General features: G+C 35.8%; 3 protein-coding genes across 13 annotated transcripts in view; 2 read left to right on the top strand and 1 right to left on the bottom strand.

The window, feature by feature from the left end:
• The window catches only part of LOC138186276 (zinc finger protein 541), a 589,272-nt gene extending 585,161 nt beyond the window's left edge, over nt 1-4,111 (bottom strand). For 2 of the 4 annotated variants that reach the window (XM_069125954.1, XM_069125953.1), the window contains exon 1: nt 2,831-4,110. The gene's annotated coding sequence lies outside the window, so the exon portion shown is untranslated. Of the gene's footprint in view, nt 1-2,830 lie in introns of all 4 variants that reach the window. The other 2 variants (XM_069125955.1, XM_069125960.1) reach the window with 2 other exon arrangements.
• Nucleotides 1-27,779, top strand: part of LOC138186288 (uncharacterized) — a 356,044-nt gene that overhangs the window by 280,011 nt on the left and 48,254 nt on the right. The window lies entirely within an intron of this gene.
• Nucleotides 598-27,779, top strand: atl (atlastin GTPase). 8 transcript variants are annotated; one of them, XM_069125998.1, is made up of 9 exons: nt 16,486-16,902; nt 17,927-18,007; nt 22,404-22,663; nt 23,019-23,798; nt 23,882-24,103; nt 24,181-24,395; nt 24,471-24,537; nt 25,000-25,061; nt 26,604-26,634. In XM_069125998.1, exons 1-9 carry the CDS (start codon nt 16,761-16,763, stop codon nt 26,605-26,607), a joined length of 1,833 nt encoding a protein of 610 aa, XP_068982099.1. In that variant the 5' UTR covers nt 16,486-16,760; the 3' UTR covers nt 26,608-26,634. The 8 variants fall into 8 exon arrangements, with proteins under 8 accessions (XP_068982093.1, XP_068982094.1, XP_068982095.1 ...); XM_069125992.1 differs by lacking the exons at nt 16,486-16,902; nt 26,604-26,634 and adding an exon at nt 598-881 and having other exon boundaries at nt 25,000-25,258; XM_069125993.1 differs by lacking the exons at nt 16,486-16,902; nt 26,604-26,634 and adding an exon at nt 902-1,688 and having other exon boundaries at nt 25,000-25,258.

Below are 27,779 nucleotides of genomic sequence, written 5' to 3'. Positions count from 1 at the left end.
TAAAATTTCTTTAATAATATTAATTCTATCGTATAATGGGACCCGGATTGTAGCAAAAAAGTATAGAAAAATATAATATACATGTAGAGGTTTATGTGTAGAGGGCGGTTGGTCGGTGAGGTTTAATGGACAAGATTGCTCGTTGTTGAAACCGTCGAATATATTTAAAATGATAAATTAGTATACAGATAATGCTCGCAAAGACGCTCGTACCAACCGATTCGCTGAGACAGTGTATAAGTCGTAAAATAGGATCGCTATTGACTCGTTAATTAGATCGCCGATAATTCGTTGATAACTGATCGACAACCGACTGTAACTCTTTCCTTGCGATCGCGTCCGTTTATTTATACTGGTCGGGGGAAAACCGGAAAATTCGAATTCGTCTACGTTTGACGGTTGTATGTAGTGGCGACATTGTTTTGCCCGGAGATTATTTGTTCTTACATTACTTGTAACCTAACGGTCTTGATACTCCGAGGCAAAACAACAACATGATTTGTATTATCCTTTGACTCATGTGCCGTTACATACAATATAATACAAACTATAGCAACTTCGTACTTCCACGTAACGCGGATCAGAATGCTACTTTATTTAACCAACAGGTAAACCGACTGAACCATTCTTCGACGTACACTTTTCAACCGACTATCTATCGATACCAACCACTTGTTTCAAGCAAAACATCATTCGCGAACGAGAACGAAGATTGGCAAAAAGTTAGATACACGTTGCTGTTTGCCGAGTGCCTCGATGCTGCGTGCACGAGATACATATGATAATGATAAGTTGCGCAACAGAACCGGAAAGCTTGAGGAAGAAAGGGAAAGAGAAACGGCCGGTGATGAGGGTTCGTGACTGCATACGAGCTCCCATAGGTAACACTGACACGTCGGAAAAACTAGCGGGAGATTGATGAGCCTGTAAGTGAAAGGGCCGACCCGTTGAAAAACGAGACACACCGCGAGAATTCCTTTTCCGAGTTTTGCCGGCTAAAAAGACAACCGCCACCCGTTCATCCCGAAAAACACGCCGGTGTAATTAAGCGGCGGGATAATTACGAGTCGCTGATTTCCAGCGCACCGATATTTTTCACGTCCAATTCGACCAAATAAAACTTTCCGTCTTTTACAATTAATTTCATATGTATTACGAATACGTTTGCGCGTGCGTGCGCGCGCGCGTGTGTGTGTGTGTGTGCGTGTAGCAAATTCTTAGAAGGTTACGTTTTTATCTCGTGAAGTGTATTATGTAGAGGAATAAGATCGTTCGTCTTAAACGCGTTTGCATTTCAAGAAGTATTATCTCAAATTAATGCTTATATGCTAGCTACGACGAATAAGGTCTTAGAATGGTTCATCTGCAACATCAACCAGTTCTTATTCAATTTTCTACGAGTAAAGTCCTTCTGAGGATGAGCGAACACGATACATATACATTTCCCGTGTTAAATGTGAAAATGAATCGATACTATAAAAGTATAGAAGAAGTAAGAGGAACAATTTGTGATATGTATGGTGATTTATGATGATAACATACCATTAAAAAGTGGATTAGAAGATACAATAATGGAGATTTCAACCTGGAAGATAATGAACGATGTGACAGACCACCGATGAAGATAAATGTTGATGAAATAACGACCGATGAAATATGCGATTCTTTGTTAGAACAACACGAAAACGGTGAGTATTATCTCGTCTAATATATTCGCCTGATTCTGCCCTATCTGATTTTTATTTATTTCGAGCATTACTATTTATTTCAATTATTATTATTAATCATTATTATTTATTTAAAGCGCGAAATAGAAATTAAAATGAAGTACTCCAAAATTAAGTAACTTAATCTAAATTTAAGAACAACGATCGAAAATTAAGCACAGAATTTATATATTATTGTATTTCGATTGATACAATTTTTCAGAGGTTTTTTTATTTATTGAAGAATTTGTTGCTTCACGACTGGCTTATCGAACGATTTATGTAGAATATCGAACGAAAGAGTGAAGCGTCATCAAAACTAAATCAATGATAATACTGTGTTACTGTACGATAAGAATAAGAACAAAGACTACAAAGATAATGCAGAGGAATGTGAAGTCGACCTTACGAGATATACGTTATTTGATCTTTTCGGATATTCGCCTCGGACTAACATCGTGCGCGGTGGGATTTAATTAATCGCATCGACAATTACGAAATGTCCTTCATTACCACTCCGAGACGTGACACGACTGCACGCGCTACGCGAAAATTAGATCGCCTCGAATTTCACGGTTGCTCAAGCAAACACTGCGCGAAAGTATCAGAATCCTACGCATCCGTGACAAAATATTATGCGTGACGACTGATGACTATGTTTTCACGAAACGAGTTCATAAATGAGTGGACGCAGTACGTGACATACGATTAATGATAGTTTTTATCTTTACGACCATGTCATATTTTTTCTTTTCAAAGAGAACTGTTTGAACAAATTTTAAGCATCAACTGTTTAAAAAACTACTCGACTTTTTTCTTATCTCTTTTTATAATTAAGTTACTCCAAAAGATATTGTATATTGTAATAAGTAACTTACTCCAAAGTATCGTATATTATTAAATATATTATTTACTATGTTCCGCATTATAACGAACATGTATTGTCAAAATAACAAATGAACAATTTAATCAATCCCTTATATTATACAAAATGTAATAAACGTCAACTTCACAGTGGTATGACAAAATTTACCAACCATCTTTAATACTCTCACGATATGGATAAGGAATTGAGTAAAAATTCGCTTCTCGAAGGTCAACAAACATAGAATGAAATTACTCACCAAGTCAAGTAGGTCCCGCTGAAAACTGCAAACAAATCCCACATTCCGAGCCAGGCAAGTTCAGTGTTCGTTTGATATTACATAATTTTCTAACCTCAAAGCGTGACAAAGTCGACAGAAAAAGACGAAGAGATGGCACGTAAATAGCGCGGAAGAAAAACGATCAGAACGTCTCACCGTGAATCGCGATCGAACTTGACGATCTCGTTCTCGTGGCTACGGGCGATGCGAACGCGATTGCACGCTGCCGGCATTGGGAGCAAAACGCAAGTCCGATACGTTCAAAACAACGAATAATACGCGAAAGACGTTCAAATAATACTAAAGCGGGTCGAAAAAAAAATCGAGACTTGTCAAAGTTTAAATGCCTTGCTAGCCGGCACACGAGAACTACCGTTATTGTGTTTGTAGATATACCACGCGTGTAAACGTAGTTGCCCTCGACCACTTACATTTAAAGGGCCCCGGTATGAAAGTTCCACTCGCGTTTCAGTCGTAAACGGAATGCAGCATCACCCGCGTGAACGTGTTTTCGAACGTTCTTACACCAAAACGAATTCGCGCACAATGTCGTTAACTTGTTGTGCATGCGTATGTGTATATTTTAACACTTGCTAGAGATGGGGACGACGAATTCGGTGGATGTTGTCGAAAGAAACCCAAACAAAGTTGACAGGCTGAATATGCAGCTGGCACGCGGCTGATGTACTTGGCACTTGGGAAACACAGACTCGTGACACTTGACGTCACGGCGACAATGCACGAACACGTTCCACGCGCGTCAACCAGCTGAAAAGCGCATGGGCTGGCGTTCCCTTAATGACCGAAGAAATCGAACAACGCGAATCGAAAGGCACAATGTTGCGCCACTGTTTCGCGCTGGAACGGTACGGTAGTGTTTCGTTTCGCTCCCTTCCTCACTCTATCTCTCTCTCTCTCTCTCTCTCTTTCTTTCTCTCTCTCACACACACACTCTCTCTCTCTCTCACTCTCCCTCTCGTCCACCGTTCTGTCATTTGTTTACTAACCCGTGCTCGACCACTGTACGCTGATTCGCGCGTAATTGTCAATGCGCACGTACGTTCTGTCAAGCTGCATCGTCACGCGAAACGGCTGCCAGATTGCAAGGGCGATTCGGTCGACGGGTCCGGACGCTCGATCACCAGCAAAACGAATCTAAATTCACGTACGAAACAAACCACCGCGCACAGCATCCACATTCCACCATAGGGAATCTACGACCGTGCAACTGCCGGGATCAAATCACATCCGCCGGCGAAAGTAGTGCCGCGCTTCGCCGAAACCACGAATCAGATGGCTTCAGGACGGCTGCGCGCTCCCAAACTAGTAAACACGGAGTCTAACATTCGTATCGTACACATTCTTGTTTTTCATCTTATCGTAAGCTTTTGTCGTTTCGTGTTGTGAGTAGTTAAACAAACTTTGACGGACTTGTAATCTTTTCTTATGAGAAGAAACTAGATGAAACATTCTTTATATCGTTAAAATTAATAGAAGGTATGTTAAAAACTATAAACTATAGTTATACGTATATAGTTTTTAGTATCGCAAGTCTCTTCAAATATATCTACTTGTATGTACTGTTAAAATAGAATTCGTTTTCAAATATGCATGTTTATACTCATAAAATTTAATATCGCTCGATTCTTATAGGTGATCGATAAAATTGTCAAATCTAGTTTGAGCAATTGAACGTTCAGAAACCGGTTGTAATTAGTGAAAGTTGAAATAGGAATGTGAAGTTTCACTTATAAGAATAAAACTCTATCGATCATTTTATAACATAATTAAAAAAAAAGCAGTACGCTCTCGACGAAAAGCTAGCCTTAAGAGGAAGTTTATTTTTAGATATGTATCTAATCTCATTGATTATCTGTTTGAAGTTTGAAATCTACTGTTATTGTTCGGTGTAACGAGAGTAAAAGCACTCGTGGGAAGAGGTTACCGTTCTTTCCCACGAGAAGCGATTCACTTTCGTTAATATTATTCTTTGCATTTACATTCAATAAACGTCTCACTATCAAATATATCGCGTAATTGTCATGAACAAGTAAAAGTTAGCGACAAAGTTCGTTTTAACCTACGTAGTAAAGCAGTTGCACGCAGTTACGGAAGTGGCGTCATTCCTATTCCATTATGGCGGACATTCAGCAGAGTAAACAGAGTGGCAATTACAGCAGATCGTATGTGGGTAAGTACTGCTATTATTTTTTAATATTTTATGATAATAAAAGAAGGAAAATTCAAGGGATAACAACGACGATATAAAATGTGTTTAATAATCATTGAAATGTACTCTGAAAGCTCATGCGCCAGATGTAACCGCTCTCCGTTATGCCTTGTGCTCTTTTTTTGACGTTTTGTCAACTGTTTAACTACATTTCTAGCTTAATAGGATGAATATAAACGTTTCTTATTAGTTTAATTTAATTCTGATTAAGTGGGGAATCGTTATATGTTAAAATAATGAACAATTTGTAAGAAGTGCTGCCACAAGCAATGTAAATCATTGTTGAAAATCCTGTGTTTCTAACTTCGTCAATTACAACGTGTACGCATTGCTAACGAATATATTGCTTCGTAACTGTTGCGTCCAGACTAAATATACGCTGCAAGAGTGAAAACTTTAATGGATGTGTTAAGTAACGTTGGTGGTTGTAGAGGTTAAAGTACAATCGTAAATATTTTTTTATTAGTAATATATGACGATTTGATCTTTTATATCAATTACATGATAGAGTATAAACAATGTAATAGCCTGTTATGCATGCATAATCATGTGTAGTAACGTGATATTCTGTCAAAGGAGGATGACGTAGCCTCAAAGCATGGCACGTATGTGCTGCCGCCTTCTGGAAAAGTTTCCAACTATGTTTCTTAAAACGAGGGAATTTCAAACTGTGCCTGTTACTGACATGCTCGTCCTTGCTTGTTATTACTCAGCAGAATTACCAGCTATTTCACTTGTTACTGCTTTGTAGAATAGTATTTATGCTGCGTCAACAAGCGGATATTCTCTTCAGAGTAATCTAAGCATAGTAATACTAATGATTAGGAAACCATACACAGGACAAATTTATTTTAATTTATAATAATCTTATTCTTACATTTAAATTACACGATATATTTTTTACAATTTTCAATTATTTTTCTTGTTTATTACATAATTTTACAAATTTTGTCCTAGAATTACAAATGTATGTCCCATTTTATTGAACTCTTGTTAGGAAAATATTATTTACTGCAATTTTATGATGAAATGTCTCAGATATCAGACTTTCAATTATGACAAATAGTTTCGAGAACTATTTATGAATTTAAAAACTAAATAATCGCAGTAATATGACTTTTTGTATTTTAAATTTTCTTCTCACTTTAATATTTTATTGCAAATTTTAATATAACGAAATGATATAACTTTTGAAATTACCGTGCTTTTCAAATCCTGAACTCAATTTTTGGAATACTTCTTTTAACTTTAATTCACATGACCTGATAAGCGTTCTTGCTTTATCCTTACTCATTTTTATTGCTTAATTTACGCACATGTCGTTGACCGTCCACAAATTCTTCTTTATACATATAACCAGGAAGTATATTGTGGCATATATTCCTTTGAATGCAAAATATATACGATGAACTAATGTCGAAGGCAATGACCTCGAATTAATGACCGGTATATAGGGAATGTTCGTAAAGCACGAATTCAAATATTAAAAAATTCTTCCCAATATTTATTTATTTTCTTGTATATCTTCTTCTATCTACGATCACATCATTAAACATTTAATACAAATGATACTTGTTAAATATTTACAAACAACATTCGATATCATGCCGATTAGATATTTGCAAACACTTTCGTGACACGCTTTACGGATCATTTCTTTTCGTTCTATTAACCAATATGAAAAAATGTCGAATAGAATTTTTTTTTACATTTCTTTGCATCTTTTCCACGTGTTCTATTTGTACATAAAATCATGCTTACGTTTCATCGTGTATAAATGCACAATAACGTTAAACTGTCTATTGTACCCGCTATAAAGTTTGGGGAAAACGTTATCCCTCTGAACGAGCAGGGGCCAAAGAATGGCCAAGAACGGCGATACGTTATACGAGGGAGGGCTATAACATTATTTCGCGTTAAATGAAATCCGTGACAATGAAACAGGTGGAAACAAGCAGGCCGGAGTTCGAAAGCAATTGCGTTATGCAGAGCCCCGATATTCAGGATTGGAAATGAGAGCTGTGTATTGGCATACCTATTCAGCCCGACACAGCGCGTGTTTTATTGAATTCTATCGATAGGTTTACGTGTCCAATGAAAACGGGTCTTTTCGTTTCCCTCCCATCGATAATTCAATCGATAGTTCTCTTTGCGAGGCGGCAAATACGTAATAATAATCGATAACGTGTGATTTTCCAAACTGGGTCGTGTAAATGATAAATCAACAACGAATTTTTTTTAATAGAAAGCAAAAATGTAAGATAAATTGTAACGAAGTATAAAATATGTAGAAAAGAAAACAGAACCACTCGTTTGATAAAAGAAGCTCATAAATAATATCAATCAATAAAAGAAGTTCATTTAGGTAAATCATTTGTTATCATTTATGATATCGTCCCGATAACTGAATTGGTAATGAACAATAGGTGTTATTATGCGATACGTTTTTCTCTAATCTAAATTTTCTTCATCGTTACAATTTTTACTACGAAAGTCGATCGAATTGAAAAACGTGTTTCGAGTTATCACTGTGGGTTCTTTGTAACTATAAACCGAAAGTGATAAAAATATTTGATCCCATTTTATGAGTATCACTCTTGTCGTTAGGAAATTTGATTAATAATATATTATATTATTATGTTCGAAAATAGCTTTTTGAACGCGTCACTTTCCAGTTAGCAACGTAGTATCATTATTAGATTGCAGATGTTTATACAAATTTATATCTTTATGTACGCAATTAAAGAAATACATACTGAATGTGGATTTCTTTTATTCTTTGCATACTTTTTTAAATACGTAAACATCCAGCATCTAAACATCTATAGCACAATCTGGTAATTACGAAATTGCTTGAGCGAACTTTCTATATCAATTGATACGTCGAGAACGTACATAAAGAAAGTGCATTAGTATCAAACGAAATCATTTTCCATAGCCGAATAGCGCTTAGTTCCGATCGATAATTAGCGAAAGACGAGATCTGGTAACGAATGGGAACTATGTCAATTGCCAGCGAGGACCTCGCGAATCCGTTTGTCGCAATCCAATAAGACTAATACCAAGAGTTTCTCCTCTAGAGTGTACCAATACACGGCAAAGTACACGCACGCGTGCTCCACATCGCGATGGATCCATCCAATTCACTTCATTGGCCGCTCACGTATTTCCGTAGCTCGTTGATTAAACTCGCATTATTCGCTCAAGCGAGTTCGGAGACGATATCCACGCTGTGCAAACCGGAGCGCGATTCCTCTGAAAAACACACAATTCCTCGTCTCCGTTTTTCTTTGTCCCTTCGTTCGACTACCGCGTCAAGGTAAACGATTGAACGTCTGTCCCGGTGGAATTGCGACTAGTCCATAAAAGATTTTTATGCGACCGGGATAACGTCGTCCAACGTTTCAAATAGCGAAACGCACATTCCCGTCGTAAAATAAAAGTGCGACCCTCGATTCTGCTCGATACGTAAGACGAGTAAACGCGTGGTCTCTCCAGACTCTGCAATGTCTCGGGCGATCTTTGCCTCTGCCTCTCGCTTTTAACCGCGAGATCACAGCGGCATTTTTCAACCGGCCATATTTTTCTTATACGCGCCGCGGTAAAGACGAGATTGAGTTAGTTGGAGAACGCAGTAAAACGCGTGTAAGGGCAGTTGCACGTGATCACTGATGTATTCTTCTACATTGCCACCATGCACCACGAAAAATTCGTTCTTTCTTCTCGACTGCTTCTACGAACGAACCATGTCTATTATGGAATAGGAAAAAGGGACAGACCATGATATTTCGTTTTTTTTTCTTTTTTTTTTTTTTTCATATCTTGTTCCCAACTCGTTCTTGTTCCTAGTGATCTCCCTTTCTATGTGATCGTTCACGACGATAATAAAGTTGACATTCCGATTATTCCGTGACTTTCTAGCTTCTATGAACGTAGTCACGTACAAACGGCGGAGAGAAACAGGACCAGTGAATTCATCGCCTTATCGCTGATCAATTACGTTATACGCAGCTTTCGCTTCGCTTTCTTATAATATCGAGGCCCTCCGTATCGCGTTCCTCGTACAAAAGCGAACAATCGAACGTTTATTGCTAATTACGCGCCACAGCTATGCTATAGAACGCTGTTACGCAAATGTCGTTCACATTTTGCTGACATTTGCGGAAGTAATCAACCAGCACGTAGGTAAGGTTCTTAATTCAACACTGTTAACCAGTTTCTTGGCCACATTGTTAACCTCAATTTCCCCAATGGCAACTCGAAGAAGCGCTGCCACCAGGGAATCTGTCCGATAGATGCGCTAGCCTGTTTCTTGGAAAACGCATAACCAAACAGCGCAGCATAAACTCGAAGCGAATCGTAGTTACTTGCTAGCGTACGCTGCTGGAAATATAAATAACCCATGTAGGAGATATAGCCGAGCCTGGGGAGATTAACGATAGTTCAGGTGGTTGAAGGAGGCATAATAATCCTGAGTCACTAGCCGGAATACGATCGAGCTCTCGTTTCTTCGTTCGTCTTGTCCCGTTACTCTTCCTTCTTCTTGATCCATCACGACATACACTTCGGTTTTTTCCATCCGTAAACCTCGTTTGTCGTAAAACATTTGCGTTCGTGCGGGACTAGGGATCACGCAACGAGGCGTAGAATATATAGAGCTCGGATTCCCAACCTGTGCAGCGCTGCCCCCAAGGGGGTTGCAGAATGTCTTGCCAGAAGTTATTTTTATCTACAATTATCTTTATAGAGAATATTTTCTGTAGAAATCTCCATCACGAAGACTTTCAGCATTTGTTTCTTTCAATATGGGTTTCTTATAATATTATTAACTATTATTAGAATAACTATCGTAACATCGATTCTTTATAAATGAAAAGTAGTCGAATTTTCCTGTTACGTCTGTGCCTGATTTTATTTTGCTACTCTACGTTTTTGGACAATCGCCATAAATTTTGAGAAATTCGTTAATTATTATTGTTGTTATTAGATCTACGTTCTTTTAATCTAACAGGTTTGTTTTCTTTCTGAGTTACGTCGCATTAACATTGCTACGTTTAATTACGAAGCAGCACGAAAATCATAATATCAACAAAAATGTATTTTATCGTGTTTTTCTCCTACCATCTACATATACGCTTACACTCTGTTGAAACCGTTGTATTAAATATCAGATTAGAATCACATTGTAAGAGAACTACGTTGAATGTATTTGCCTTAATTTGCTTAATGCATTTCCTTTGTCCTATTGAAAATATCTTCTTATGTACATAATATACTAAAGGTTTGCGGATTATTTACTATACTGGAATAACGTCACGATTCGTAAAAGGTTGAGAAACACTGATACGGAGAGGGATGGTTTCTTAAATAAATATCCTGCCATGAAAGCACATCGTAACTTGGTGCACCACGGATTCGATCGTTAACTCCGCAGTTTTATAGCTGCCGCTAACCGTGCACCGATCTAAAAGTTCTGCCGAAGCAGCCGACGACGCTGACGCGTCGCTTTGATTGCGATTCTTCTTGTTCGGTCGAGGCTCGTAAATCGGTAACGTTCGCGGAAACGCGAGCGAACGCCGAAACAACCTAAACGGGGATATCGTGAATAATGAAGTATCACGAACAGGCACACGTGTTTTTAGAAAGGAGAACGCGTCAGTTTTTTTGACGTTGCCGTCTGGTTAAGTGGTACGTTTGTTTCTATGTTGCATGCAGCTATACCTTCTGTTCTCGTCGCTCAGGTAGGTGACCTCACCTAGCGTCTTCGGACGCTGCATTTTTGATAAAATGTTCTCTCCGATAACGATAATTCCTTTTCGATTTTTTGAAATATTATACATTTACGAAAGATTAGAGTTTGAAAATATCAATCTGTGTGCGTAGAATTTGTATATATGTATAATACGAAGTGTCTGTGTATTCCTTCTTTATAGCGATAAAATAATTTGTCAGAGGATTGTTTTTTAGTTTTTTACTACTTTAATTTACTACTCTTTCGAGTGAATTTATTCTTGAATTGTAATTTTCGCTCGTCAACGTATATTTAAAAATTCTAGAAAAATAAGTAGCGAAAAAATGTACTGCCGACTGTTGCTTACTTGTATTTAACTTTCTATCAACTGTTATTTAGTTGTATTTGACTAGCATTTTGCGTTGGGTTACTTGTCTTTAGAATATTTCCGCTTTATTTACATTCCATATTTTATATGATAAAGAACATCGACAATTATGTCGTATAATATATGTTGTACGATATAAATCGCCTGAAATTTACAGCTAAAAGGTATAAACTAAAATTAAAGAGTCTAATCGAAATGTGATTTATTAATTATAGCTATCTACGCTTCAACGATAACAGCCGGGGATTAAACTTGACTCTGAAGGTTAAATTTCACTATTTTTGCCATTAAATTTCACTTTCGTGCACCTTGGAAATCACCTTCAGCGATATACCTCGGCTAAATAACTCTCGGATTCTGTTCATTTCTTTTTTTCTACTTCTGTCATAACAGCTAACGTCATATCGTGATCGCGTATAAAAATTGACGATGCAAAACAGAATAATTCAAAGGTCAAATAGTTTAAAAGTCGAACAATATGATTCTCATGCTTAAACGATTGCAACTCATCGCAGCGTACTCAGGAATATGCATAATATGTAGATATAAGATAGAAAAATATTGTTTTATGCCAATTACCTTTCTTCCCCAAATTTTTTTAAGTAAACATTATAAAAGACCGAGATCATACGAGGAAATTAATACGTGTTTACTCGAACATTGAACATCCACTCTATTCATTTTACACAAATATTTGCTTACTGCTCAATAATCGTAGTACTTCAATTTTTGCTTACTTTGTCATCATCGATTGCTTCGCCGTACGTTAGTTTTACTATTGCAGATTACGAAACAAATGATACAGAGATAAGAACGATTTCTATTTGTAAACATATTAATTGTATCGTGTAGCTAAAGAATTATCAAATCTGATTTTTTTATTTTATATTTTTTATTTTGTTCTGTTTGGATTTTTTAAATTATCGTTATCGCTCGTTTTACGCTTTTTCGTATATTCCTATCATTCTCTCGTAATTACGAATGTTGCAGTTATTTACTCTCTATCATTTTTGCGCAATCCTGTCGAAAGGAAGACTTGCAAACTACTTTATAATTTTCCTTTCTCTCCTCTTTTTCCATTTTTTTTTTTATTCTTTTATTTTTTTTTTTCTTTTATATTTCTGTTTGTATTTCACTTTTACAAGCCATTATTCATCCACTTTCCCGTCTATGACTATGCATGACCGATATATTCCACTTCGCTTTGGTATGCATTAACCTGTTACTCTATGATGTGCAACGCGAGCAAATCGATCACTTGTCCGATCGATCGCCGCGCGCCAGAGAGCAAAACGATAATACTCGACGGTTGATTTCTTCTCTCCTCCTTCTTTCTCCTTCCTCCTTCCTTTTCCTACGTTCTTTTCTACGGTGCGTAAAATTGAAGTAAAGCTACCTGAAGGGAATTAGAAGTAGACACCGAGCGTAAAATATCTACGCAGAATGTTAACATCCAATGATCTAGCCACTGACATCCATTCGTCGTAGAGTCACGACAACTATCAGACGGTTGGAGAATTGTAATTTACTCGCCGACATAATATCTGTCACAAACAGCATCTTTTTTGATCCTGTATTTTGCCAGTTTATGACCTGTGTTTACGATGAAACAACCATAAGCAAACATTGATGGCAGAATCGTAACTGTTGTAGCGTGCGGATGATCATCGTCAGCTGGATTCTCTAAATGTTTATCGTCATCTCGTATAAAGCGGAAAAACGAGGGAAAAAATAGAAATTTATCGTTATCCATTCTTTATTTTAGAGAAGATAATAGTAAAGTATCCTGTTCTTTTGAATCCCTTTGGTTTTTTGTTAGGCTCTATCAATGTGTTTTACGAACAAGAGGAAAACATGTTGTATTTGCAAATATACTTTTTTTCATCGTCGGAATTATCCATGTCTCATTACCAATGAAAATTGATTTTAAGGCAGACATTTAAAAAAATGGCTCAAGGATCGAGCGCGAAAGAGACAAAATAGAAAACGATTTTAACTAGCTCGAGCATATAACGAAAAATATGAAAACTAACGGAACTATCGTCGTTGATAACTTACCGGTAAGTTAGAAAGAACAGGTCGAACAAGTATAGGTCAATGCCATTTATCGAAGCCGTTTATACGGTCAGTGTTTACCATTGCACTTGCACCAAATGTTTACTGGAATTTCGACCGAATCTCCCTTAACCTGATTTCGCTCAGCTTGGCCAAACTTTCATTCGCTGTCGGTTCCAAAGCTAAAATACTTGGAATCTTCTTCGGCAACGAACCTGAAGATCCACCGATCGGAAAGAGTTACATGGAATCGGAACGATATGTTCAAAAACTATCCGCGATTTTAACCAAGATCCATGCCGAGTTAAACAGACCCGAACAAAGAGACCATTAAGGTTGCGTTTATCCTCCGAAAAAAAGAGGAAAAAGGTATACACATATACAGGTTGTTCGTGTATTAGTCGCCAGAGATTTTCTTCTAATTAATAGATTTGTAAGAAAAATCCAAAATAGGAAAAGACAAAGTTTTGTTGTTTTTAGACTGCGAGTGTCCTATCAAATTAATCAAAACAGCAGAACCTAAACATTCGTCTTCGTCCCAGTAAATATTATAACGTGGCCCGTAAACCAAACCTAATTCTTATCTTCTGTTTATAGTTTATATAGATTTGGGTTAGGTGCCGTTTTATTCGGCTGTCGTGAAGCGGCTGCCAACTATACCTACGCATACGCTACGGCGGAAGTACAATTTTAAGCAGAATTCAGGGTACTGGTACTGACAGTTTTTTTGCGAATATCTCGGAAACTAAGGTCGATCGGCGATTATACGTAGAAGAAAAAGTTGTTCAAAATATTGGTTTCTATAACATATTCAAAGATCATCGAAATCGGTATAGTGGATGATCGATAATTACCAAAAATAGTTTTGGTAATGTGATAAGTTGACAAGATATTGTATTTTAAAATTACTCTCGTGTGAAAGAGAAAACATATGACTATCGTATCTTCTATCTGTGGTCTTTACGTAGTGCATATATGTATATATTTTTCTTTTTATTGTGTAATTTGTATTTTACAATTTATGCAGCTGGACATTCGGTAAATTTTTCTAGCTTAACATGCATATATATTCGGAAAAAATATTAAATGTTTAATGTTTTGAAAGTATACTTTTGTGTGTCATTGTGCCTGTCTTGATTGCGTTATTTAACAAATCATTATAAACGCCGTGGTACGCGATAAGTATGGATTAGATTATTCCATAACGAAGTGATCTCCGGATACGGCGTAACACGATGACTGATCGGGGATTGGGGATCGAACGATCAAAATATTGGCTTCGAGTGATTCTGAAAGTGTAATGTATATACGAAGATTGTTATTGAGATCGATAGTCACTAAAATGTCTTAGAATTCCTAGAATTATCAAAAAGCGTAGAGAATATTCATTCGTAATATTCGATAATACACTGATCTATTACAATATTAACAGACAATCGAATAATCGTTCTAAAGAATCTCAAAAAGTAAATAATTATATCCAGAGCAACGAAGGCGATTATCACTTACTGTATAAACGGTACTGTTTACGGTATCCTTAAAGCGTAAACGCTCCTCAGTGGCTAATAATCTCTTAAAAGATCTAGAAAATTCACGTCTTCAAACTGTTTATGTTAATAATAACGTACAGTTTTTAACGAATAATTTATTCGAGTGTAGTAAAAACAGCACATTGGTAAAACACGCCAAATGTGATATTACGTTCGGATTAGGCCAGACACTAAACATCTACGTTCACGCTATAAAAGTCACAATACATTAACAGCTAACTGGAATCGTATCTCGACAAAAGTACGTTCTAAAACATACGTAGTAGCCGATGAAAGGATTTGCGAATTTACTATAAAACTTTCAATATACAGGGTGGTTGGTAACTGGTGGTACAAGCGGGAAGGGGGTGATTCTACGCGAAAAAAGAAGTCGAAAATATAGAATAAAAATTTTTTGTTTGAGGCTTTGTTTTCGAGAAAATCAACTTTGAATTTTCGCTCGGTACGCGTGCACTTTATCACGTCTCGTTATAGCGCATCTCACTGTAGATCGTTGTCTGGATGGAAAAATTAAAAAAAACAAAAAATTTTTATTCTATATTTTCGACTTCTTTTTTCGCGTAGAATCACCCCCTTTCCGCTTGTACCACCAGTTACCAACCACCCTGTATATAAAATTAATTAATTCGTCTTTTTCCTTTAAGCATCCCTTTGTCTCTTCTCATACCTCCACCACGTACGTGTTCCGTATATATATATACATAATGTAATATCGTAGACAGATTGCCTAAGAAATAGCGAGTGAACTATAAACAACGTTGCGAGAAAGCCGAAGTGCTGACAGGCCGAGAGGGTCGAGAAACTTCAATGGGCCAAGCGGCCCATCAATGTATCGTCGGTCCTTCGGTCGAATAGTTACGCGGAAGAAAGTGTACGTGATGATGATCGTGAAACACGTACGTGGTGGGGTTATGAGAAAAGACAAAGGAATCCTTAAGGGAGAAAGAGGAATTAATCGGCAGTCGTTAACCGAGAGTCAAATTGTGAGAAGTCGTTGGTTGAGAGTCAAGTTGCGAGGAGTCGAGAGTTTAGTCGAGAGAGTTGCCGAGTTGTTATGAGTTGTGAACTATTAGTTACGAGTTGTGAATTATTCATTTAGTTGTCTTAGTTACAGCACATTACTGTGTTTAGTTTATCGTTTCCTGGTTAATCCATTGTAAATAGATTCATCTGTGAATAAAAAAGTTATCATATAGGATAGAAATCATTGGAAATTTTAATTTATAATATTTCTGAATAAATAAATCCTATAATAATGTTATGTTTATTGCGTAAAACATTTGGGAATGTCATTAATGCTGATTGGACACGACTCAATTGTAAGATATCGTATGTATTATGCAAAGTTTCGTAAAAAATTTCTATAAACATTCTGACATTCTATACAAATTACATTTTAACGTAATCTGTGCGACGAAAGCTTCGACGATGACGTTCGCCAAATCGTGGCCGTAAATCTATGAAATGAGATCAGTAAAATTACTATCTATTATTAAAAGTCATGCGTTCGAGTCGGTTTATTCCTGGACGCCGGCATCCGAGCGAATCTCCACGAGCCGATTCTCGTTAATTACTATCCGCGGTGCGTAATATTGGGTCATACGCGCGGCTACTGTCGCGATACAAGGTGACACGCCACAGCACGTCACCCAGGTTTCACCGGTATTCACCGATTGTGGGATACTGCCAACTCTGGTGGACTCCTCCGCTTCTGGTCTGACCACTGTCCATCGGCTGGCCACCACCACACACAGCAGGATATTTCTAGTCGGCTGGCATGTTCGAGTTAGTGTTGGATCGTGTGCGCATCGAGCACCTGTGCGTGTCGGTACAGCCTCGTTTTCTCGCTCGTTCCGCAGACTCGCGATTCCCTTTTTCAGTCGACGAGTGAGGAACGCCGAAAGAAGAGGCTGCTGAAGCCGTTGCATCGAATGTGAAAAACGAGCCACGGCAACATGAGCGACAAAAGAAAGATACCGTCCAGCTGGAAAAGGCAAGAAGAACAAAGCAACAGGCCCAAGGACCCGGTCAGACCACCGAGGACAAGGACGCAACAGGCTCGTCACAATGCAGCTATCGATCGACACGACAATCGCGGTGCGCCGTGGACCAGCGTGAAACCAGCTTAAATAGCGGACCGAGACGGGTTTAGGTTTAATCGTATTCGAAAGTTTGATTGCCGCCGGGGATTGGTATTTTGTCAGAAATTTCGGAAGACGATGTTCCAACGAGTACGACGCGGAATCATCGATCGAGTCGGGAATGGAATTTAATCGCGAAACGAAACGAGCTTAAATCGTAGGCAACGAAGTTTGAAGGCAGATATCGAGGCTGAAAATTTGCTCGTTGGAAAGGGAATTGGCTTGTTGTCAAAAGCTGCGGCAAGACGCAACAAGAACTCGTGATAACGGAAACGTTTGATCGGGATAACGATGGGTCTGAAAATATACGAAACGTAATGACTGGTCGTACATGAAGTTCAGGGATTTGATTGGAACATAAATTGTCGATAATTTGCTAATATTTTTGATCGTGGCGCGTTCCAAAGTACAGTCTCGTCGTGAAATTGACGTAAATCATTCGATCTATCGTTCGACTACGTGAAACTTGAGTTCGACGGGATTGAAATTTTGAATGCGTCGCGTATACGTAAATAACGAAATTGCGTAAAAGGAGATACAATGTAACACGCAAAACTAGCTTTTCAGAACGACTAGAATTTAGTTTTAATCGAACGTGAGAGTTTGGACATGATATTGGCGCGTTTCCAAAACCTCGACAACGCAACAGATTCGCGGCAATGAAATCGTTTATCGGAACGCAGACCTTCAGAGTTCATTGTAATGCTAAACGAATACACAAGCAGCAACTTAGAAAATGTCTGAGTGTTGAACAAGTGACGTTCATTACGCGTGGCATGCAATAGTTGCTCTTTAATTTTACTTTCCAATCCTTCGATGATCGACGATCGTTGGAATTTTGATTAAAATCTATCTTTGCTTGACTATTTTGTTGGTTCCGTTCTAACGTCCGTTGTTCGTTTATAGAAATTATTTACGAAGAAAATATTTGCATAAACGAAGTAAATAGACTAAATATGCGTTTCGAAATTTGCTTTCAGTCAAGAAAGTCCCGATGACGACCCTCGATGAAAACGTGAACCGTGTTCCACGGGTGTACACAAACGAACGGGAGGAAGAAGGTGAGTTTCTTTCATTGACTTATTCTTTAGTATGTCTTACAAACATACCCAATGGACCTTTAAACCACAGCGTATTCTTAATAGATTGTCATACAAAACCTTCGTAAGCTTCTAAGAATTTTAAGTCCAAGTATACAATATTTAATATTAACAATATTTGATATTACATAATATTGAAAAAAAAGTAACATTTGTCTGTGAATTCCTGCTAGTCCGATATTATTTATTTAGAACTGTGATTATTATTTAAATTTTTATTAAATACCACGGTCAACCGATAACTTATGCCGCACGAAACGCTACACATATATATCTTTTGCATACTTTACGATGCACGCAATCTGGTGCAAAAACTATTATCACAGGTTTGCAACGTGCAGAAAAATATAGACACGTATACAGCGTGTATAATAGTAGCGTTCAGCCAGCGTTCACACGTTGAATACGTAAGCATAGCAACAATCTGCAGTTTTTTTTTCTTTTAATTAATAACGTCTATAGATTTGCTTTTTTACACTTACGCAGCTCGAATAGTTTTTCTACTCATTGACGTTCGCACGGACTTCTAGGAAAATCAAACTTATTAATACGGACTATCTCTTTAATTGTTACTTTCTAATTATTTTCACTCGTATAAGCAGAAACACTTCGTACGAAGATTGATCGAATTTTCACCATGCTGCAAACATATATTTATATAGACTGTAATTTTGTTATTATCATTATTGTTACATGGAACTTCGAAAACGTGCAGTATACATAATTCAAATATCGAAAAAATTGCAACTAAATGTTAAACCAAAGATCATTCGTTTTTATCTCGTAAGAGATTCCAGTTATAGTTAGCCTATCACTATCTGTTCTTAGAATCTCGTTCGGTATCTTAGTTCAACATCTCACAAAATATTAAAAGTACATTAAGAAGATTCAAACCTTCGCCTTCTTTCTCGATAATAATACTTTTTACCGTGTTCGATAATAATTACTTTTGGTTTTCACTTCCGCGTCGTTTAAATCTAGCTCGACACACGCAATTGCCCACATACTCTGGATACTCTTGAAATATTTGATAAAAACGTGGCATACGCGTTGCTTAAAAATAACGACGATTAACGCGAAAAGCAGTTGTAGCTGCCTTTAAAGCGCGGCAGAATCTTTCTAGGAAACGGTGTGTACAAACACGACGAGCTACATTTTCACTAGGCCAATTGCATTAGTCAACATCTCGTTTTCAGAATTTCCTTCTTCTTTTCGAGTGTAGCAGAGGCTGGCGACGCGCGTCTGTTAATTAAATTCTCGTATTCCGTTTTTCTCGCTACGTCGCGTCGCCCCGAGTCTTCCGTTCCAGATGAGAAATTCGACGCCCTGTATTCGCGAGTTTAATGCGGTAATGATTCGTGTAAATACAAGATTGCAAGGCACCGATGCGGCTGTGGATGGCAGTCGGCGTCGCGTATTTCACCAGCGACGACGACGACAACGACGACGACGTCAACGATGACGAGAGAACTAGCGTTAAAGCACAGAAGACGGAAGGAGAGGCGAAGAGGTGGAATTAACGCTCGCGCGAGTATAATTGGCCGTTCGTTCGCAATAAGTAATCGCTCGGGGCTCCTTCGTAGACGTTCTATCGTGTAAAATTGAAACGCTCCACGACTCATGGGAGCTGCTTTTCCAATGGTCTCCGCTTTTCATCGTTTCGAACGCTCTTCGCTTTAAACGAAATTGTTTTCTTTATGCTTGAAATTGTCACTATTCGTATATTATATAATGAATTGCGTGAATATTCTTGATCGATTTTTTGAATTATGAACAGCACGTTGATAAAAGTAGAGTAGGCTTTTATTGGTCGCTATTGATGAAAAATTTGTGAAGAAGCAGAAATTAAGAAACGAGATAATAAAATAAAGATATAAAGATATCATTATCTTCATACTGGTATTTAGAAACGTCAGATTTATAGCCGACTACTTATTTCCAACTCGTTGATCTTTTTGGAATGGAATTACGAACGGAATTAAAATAATTATCTCGTGTTATCTCGCGTTATCGAAGAAATTAATTTACTTGGTCTGTAGTGGGTGCAACGTATATCTCAATCGAGATACAATGATTAACCGTTCCATCAGGTTCTTGAAAATTTTGTTAATCGCACAATCATATCGTGATAAATTCTGATGAATCTGACACAAGTCTCATGTACTTATTTGCTGATATATTTAAAGCTGGAAAGATCAAAAAGAAGTTTCTTTTAAATAAGGTTTAACACGGTGCTACATAAATCTGTGACATAACGACGTAAGCTAGTTACGTAAGTCGATAGTCGTAAGAAACGAAATACTTTTAAACGATGAATTAATTAATCATTGCTGATCTTCGTTACAATCTGTTGAAATCGATTAAATCGTCACTGATACCCAAAGGTACTATACAGGGTGGTTGGTAACTGGTGGTACAAGCGGAAAGGGGGTGATTCTACGCGAAAAAAGAAGTCAAAAATATAGAATAAAAATTTTTTTTTTTATTTTTCCATCGAGACATAACGTACGAGACGAGTTATAACGTACCGCACGCGTACCGAGCGAAAATTCAAAGTCGATTTTCTCGAAAACAAAGCCTCAAACGAAAAATTTTTATTCTATATTTTCGACTTCTTTTTTCGCGTAGAATCACCCCCTTTCCGCTTGTACCGCCAATTACCAACCACCCTGTATAACTGCAGTTCAAACTTTCGTCTCATAGTGTACAAAGTGAAAGAAATAGATAATCATTTACAAGAGGGCAGATCGATCTGTTGAAGTATTCAGTATGTTTGTGACTAACCGATTTACGATCGAGGTGCCAGACTAGAATTCGCATGGTCGTTTCATGCGAATGCAAATGCGTACATAGTCGTTCGTCAATTATAAAAACTGCTTGGAAATCGAGTCGTGAGAAATTTCCACGTATCTCACGTTCTACGTGCAGTCACGTACCATGGAAACTATGCTGGAAAACGAAAGTGTTCAAGACTCTTGAAACCTAGAAGCCGTGTAATAATTATCATTTCACGCGTTATGGTAATCTTTGTGTGACGTTTCTACCGCTTACATGGATATCATTCTTTTTTTACCATTACATACAGTTTTTTCACGAATATTGTTGTTGTTACATAAAAACGATAAATAAGAGAAAAATCCACGAATAAGATTAATTATCTATTTTATTCCATATTTTATTAACTATATGAAAATTTATATTCGATATTTACCATTAGCTCTTCGTAACGTAGTTTTTACAACAGATTTACTTTTTTCTGAAACAACAAGAAATTCAGATCAAATATCGTTCAATAATCAATTTCCGTTGCGCGATAGAATTATATATAATTGTTTAATTAGATATTTCAATCGTTATCTTCATCCGACTCTGACATCAATCCTTTGCACGAGTGCGTAAGTTACGTGTCTCGTCGTCTCGTCAAATTGAATCGAATCACGTGGCATAGGTCAGCGTGTTGTTCACGTAAGACGTAAGCAATGGTAGTTGGTTTCATATAGTTGGCTTTCGTGCCACGTGCGGTGGACTACACCTATATAGTCGTATGTCGGAACGATGTCAGCTATGTCAAGGCCTCTAAACATTACATTTCCCCCTTGTTGTATGCAGTCGGGGCAAAAGATTTTGGTCGTTCAAGGTCCACGTTGCTTTCCTCTCCGTTGTTTTCGTTTTTTCGCTCTGTTCTCGCAATAATCTAACGGCAAGCAATTGTACAAGGAGTTAGTAGGAAGTTGGTATAAATTGTTTTTAAAAATGTATTGAAATTTCATATTCTCAAATTATAATAATAGATAATATAAAACATCTTCGACAAAAATTTTATTAAAAAATCCTTAAAAGGAAAAACAAATGTTTGAAGATGGCAAAATGTTTACGATTGATTATAATTCCTCGTAATTTTCATTTGTTTGGCGTATGTTTTAGCAATAATGGATATTATTACAATGCATGTAATCTGGTAAAGAAACGAACGTAGTTCTAAGAACTTGGAAGCTTATGTTTATAAAAGTTTAGCGATGAATACCTAAGATCGTGTATACGTTACATTTTGCATAAATAAATACATATATGGTCATATGATGATTCTGTATCATTCTGATGAAATGTGACGAAAAGCTCGTTTGAACATGATGGACCTATGAATTTATAGAAAAATCTGATTAATAATAAAATTACAAAATTAAGGCATTTAATTATATCCCGGAATTTCTAATTTATCCTTATCACGATACTTTATTATACCAAGTTATTATACCATTAACAGCGTGTAATAATAATGATCTTTTCTATGTTTGTTACTTTAGAAATGATATGTAATTATAAATGAATGTGTTTTTTCGCTTCTGGACCTCGCTAGATCGATCTGGTTGGCAAGAAAAAATAGAACGTCTTTCAATGGATAGTCAGGATAAAAAGACATCGGATGTAGGACAACCTGTACAGATCGTACTTGCTCATCCAGACCATAGTTTCGAATTAAACGAAGAAGCCTTGTCAAAAATTCTCCTTGACGATGATATTAAAAATAGGAGTGTAGTTGTTGTGTCAGTAGCAGGTGCTTTCAGGAAAGGCAAAAGCTTCCTGCTTGACTTTTTCTTGCGATACATGAACAGTCAGGTATGTTATTATTACTGGTAAAATTGAAATATTAATTATAAGTTAGATTGCGGGTATTCTAATGGATTTATGGGAAATTTGAAAATACTAAAATACACAGAATGCGTATAAAATGCAAATATATATGAAATATTCAAAACACTGGTTGTAATGTTTAGCAGATAAAAATGATTAAATTTCTATTTAGGTTTCATTTACTTAATTACCTCCACAAATATCCGTAGTCTAATTACTGTTTCCAATAATTTATTAGAATACTTATTCAAATGAATAGATAAACTAAACCTAATAATTATTTTTATTTCTTTTTCATGCTTGCACGGAACATTGGCTGCATAATTAACATCGATCATAGTATAATAATAATAACCAGACGGATTCTTGGTTGGGCGAAGATGATGAGCCACTGAGTGGATTTTCATGGAAAGGAGGCTCTGAAAGAGACACAACAGGGATATTAATGTGGTCGAAAGTTTTTTGCGGTACCTTACCGGACGGTGAAAAAGTTGCTGTGATTTTAATGGATACACAAGGTGCTTTCGATAGCCAGTCGACAGTGAAGGACTGTGCGACTGTGTTTGCTCTAAGTACAATGTTGTCATCCGTACAAATTTATAATCTATCACAAAACATCCAAGAGGATGACCTTCAGCACTTGCAACTTTTTACGGAATATGGTAGGCTGGCGTTACAAAAATCCGGTGTCACACCGTTCCAGAAGTTACAATTCTTAGTGAGAGATTGGAGTTACCCATACGAAGCACCTTATGGTTCGGAAGGTGGAAAAGAGATACTGAACAGAAGATTAGAAATCTCCGACAAACAACATCCAGAATTACAAAATCTGAGAATGCATATTAAGTCTTGCTTCTCGGAAATATCTTGTTTTCTAATGCCACATCCAGGCCTGAATATTGCCACTAATCCTCGTTTCGATGGTAGATTATCGGAAATTCAACCAGAATTTAAGGAACAGCTCAAAATGCTCATACCGGTGTTATTAGCTCCAGAGAATTTAGTTCCAAAGAAAATCGATGGTCAACTTGTGAAAGCAAGGGATTTGTTGGAATATTTCAAAAGTTACATGAAAATTTACAAAGGAAACGAACTTCCAGAACCAAAAAGTATGTTAGTGGTAAGTTTTCGTTTACTATATATTTAATTTTATAGTTCTATGTCTTACTGGTGAATTTGTTATGGTATACGTTCTATTTTTAGGCAACAGCAGAGGCAAATAATTTGGCTGCGGTAACGGAAGCGAGAGAATTTTATATACGATTAATGGAAGATGTCTGTGGATCAAGAAAACCATATTTAACAACAGCACGTTTAGAGACCGAGCATGCACGTTGTATGGATAAAGCTATGTGCATATTTCAAAATAAAAGAAAAATGGGCGGAGATGCATTTAGTCAAACCTATATGAAAAAATTATGTGAGGTGAGAAACTGTTCGAATTTATGCTTACCTGATATTTCATCTTGATGCTAAAAATGTTAATACATGATTTATTACAGGATATGGATAAAGCGTTTGTTCACTTTAAAGCACAAAATGAAAGTAAAAATGTTTTCAAATCAACACGAACCGCAGGAGTATATGGTGCAATTGTTGCCATCATGTACTTTTTATCCTCAGTATTTGCTTTTACTGGCTTATATTTGCTAGCAAATATTTGTAACTTCATCATGTGCATCTGTATATTAACCCTCATGTTATTGGCATATATTAGGTATATACATAATAGTAATTTACATAAGTACTTTGCAGTTTTGATTTAACTATAATTATTCTTTTATCAATATAGGTACAGTGGTAATTACGACACACTTGGGGTAGTAATAGATGAAGTGGCAAACACTTTATGGAATAATGTAAGTAATGTATATTTAATTATCTACGTATAACAGATATCCGTAAAATCTCTATAGCTATAAAATTAATAAACTTAATTTATTTATTAATAACGCTAATTCCACGCGTTAAAATGATGAGAAGTAATTTGCATATGTATAATTAGATACTTTCAATTAGTATCCAGTTTTACATCAATGTACTGTGCACACATTTAATCATTCACATTACATAGCTATATCACATGAATAGAAATTTATATAAGTTCTTTTTATAGTTTTGCGACTTAAAATATGTATATCAAAAATTGCATTATCTTTAAAATCTCATATATTTAAAATATTACTTGAAATATTAAGCACGCTAAATTTTAATGATGGTATTGTATGTAGCGCAAGGTATTAACTGGGTAATGTAAATAATTGCTGCTCATCATTTCACCATATTTCCTGATTCATACCTTCCACATATGATTTCTACAGGTCCGAGATATGGGTGTACTATTCACTGTACTTACACTTGCTGTGGCTGCTGCTTCATCATGGTTTATAATTTTATATGGTTTCATTTCATTTCCACTTCCTTCTCCACCTTCGTCTTCTACACGTTTTAGTTTTGGAGATATATCTAATTTTTGGGAACATTTATATTCTATTATTGAGAAGTATCAAATATTCAAATACATCAACTATTACTTCGGCAATTATATAGAAAAGGGCACACCTCACCGATTTCAATAAGCTTGAAATATGTTGTCAAGGACAACATTCTGAACAATTTTTTGCTGTACATTTAATTACCGCTCGGCCTTCGTGTCCAAGATATTCACAAAAGCTTCAATTAAATTTAGTTACTATTACATTTCATTCATGTAACATAATACGTGACCGCATTTTTATATGACCCAACCTAAACTTAACTCCAATCCATAGCCCATTCATTTTTATTTTTTATTTGCACAATATTAAAAATAGTTTTCTTTCACCAATGAATTAAACTTAGGTTGGACTATATAAAGATGCCCGCCTACTTCAGAGTAGAGTGTAATCTTAACATGAATTGTATTGAGGTATTTTTGCAAATATTTCAGAAATTAAGGCCGAGTGACGGTAAGATGTACAGAAAAGAAATTTTTCCGAATGTTGACTTTAGCGACCTTGACAACACATTCCAAGGTCATCAAAATTGATAAGGTGTGCCCTTTCCCATATGGTTACCATTAATTCTTATACTAGCTCTGAGTTCTTGCAATTCCTTTTTACATTACTATTCGTCCATTTTTTTTTTTTTTTTTTTAGGGAGATATTTATATAATCTAACAAATATTATTATTAATAATATTTATAAATTATAGATCCTTGTTCAAATTTCTACTCTTCTCTTTTTTCAGAATATATACATTACTTAACAGATATTATTTTTAATGATGTTCCTAAATTATGTGATTCCTGTTTAGATTATTATTCCCTCCTTTTTTTTCAGGATATTTACAGTACTTCACAAACATTATTTTTGATAGTGCTTCTAAATTATACGATTCCTCTTTGACGCATTATTCTTCTCTTTTTTTCTGAATATTTACAGTACTTCACAAACATTATTTTTGAGAGTGCTTCTAAATTATATGATTCCTGTTTAATTGATTATTCCTCCCTTTTTTCAGAATATTTACAATACCTCACAAATATCACTTTGTTTGGTATTTCTAAATTATATAATTTCTGTTTAGATTATTAGTCTCACCCTTACAGGATATTTACAATATCTCATGAACATTGCCTTTAATGATATTTTTAAATTATACGATCCCTGTTTAAATTATTATTCCCCTTTTCTTAAATATTTAAATTATCTGACAAACATTATTTTTGATAATACTTCTAAATTATGTGATTACAATCTAGATCATTGTAAATCATTTTGAATGTAGTTGAACTGTTCTAACATTTGCATATATATTCTATCTTCTATATTCTGTATATATTATATACTCTAATCTTCATTACTTCTAATGTGTTACATTTTTCACTTATATAAATATTGCCTTTAATATTATGTTACTATTTTTTTTCCTCCTTAATGTAAGCTGAATACTAACAGGAGCGAATGTACAAAAGGTATGGGGTTTGCTTATAATTAATTTAGAAATAAAAATAATTCTTATTCCATATATTCCAGTTTGAAAAAAAGTGACTTTCACGCACAATTCATTTATCTTTATAAATTTTATCAAAGTTATAACGTTATATTTATAATTAAATAATAATTTTTATCATTAGATGTCATATATGTCATATTGTTTTCCATTTATAAACTAGAGTATATAAACATCAGTAATTGTTTTATACTAAATTTACATTAATTTGCAAATTATGCTTAAATATATTAAAGAAAATGCACTTTTGTTTCTGTTCAGTTAATTAAACCAGTCTATCAACAATTTGTGGAGAAGTCAGTGTCTGTAGCAGTGGCTCAAGCTGCTGAAATGGCTACAAATACAACAATGAATGCCACTGCCACTGCCAATGGCAAGCCTAAACTATCATGATGTTCATTCCCTTTGTGTCCCAATTTCGCAAGTGCATTAGAAACATACATCAATGTATTAAAACCAGTAAGTGACATAACAAAATTTCATTGTTTTGACCATGTAATATGAGGCCATAAATAGATTTTTCTTTGTTAAGTCACAAGGAAATACTGTACGTTACATATTTTAATTTAAAGTGACTATGAATGTATATACAATATATTTTGATTACAATTCCTTGCTAGATTGTTGAAAATCATCATTATTAGTATTGTCTATGATTGATATTACATTTGTTAGAAAAATAAAATTCCATAGTTACTGGTAAAGATTATAGTTTGGATGAAAGCTATTGTTCTGGGGATGTTAATGTTTATCATCAATTTTAATTTTTTTTATATTGAAATATATGGATATATATACATACATAAAAAACAAAGTGTAAAGAAGTCTTTAGAAACAAATACATCTACATTTTTTTTTTATAATATTCAATTCATGTTTAACTTTTTAGTTAGAGGAATATACGTACTTAAACGCATTTCAAGGTCACAAGGAAACGTGGTAAAATATTTTTGAAACGAAATTTTAATAAGACACACTTTGTATATTTATGCATTATTCTATGTATATGTACTAACATACCTAAATTATATCTGTGCCAGATTTACCCTACATCAGTTACTATTGTATTGTTTAATTTTTTTTTAATAAACTGAAGTGTAAATACTA

Source organism: Bombus flavifrons, chromosome 13, assembly GCF_040668555.2.
Source record: "Bombus flavifrons isolate JBK064 chromosome 13, iyBomFlav1_principal, whole genome shotgun sequence".
Classification (NCBI taxonomy): Eukaryota; Metazoa; Arthropoda; class Insecta; order Hymenoptera; family Apidae; genus Bombus; species Bombus flavifrons.
Note: the sequence above shows the minus strand (reverse complement) of the source record. Positions and strands in the feature narration are given on the sequence as shown.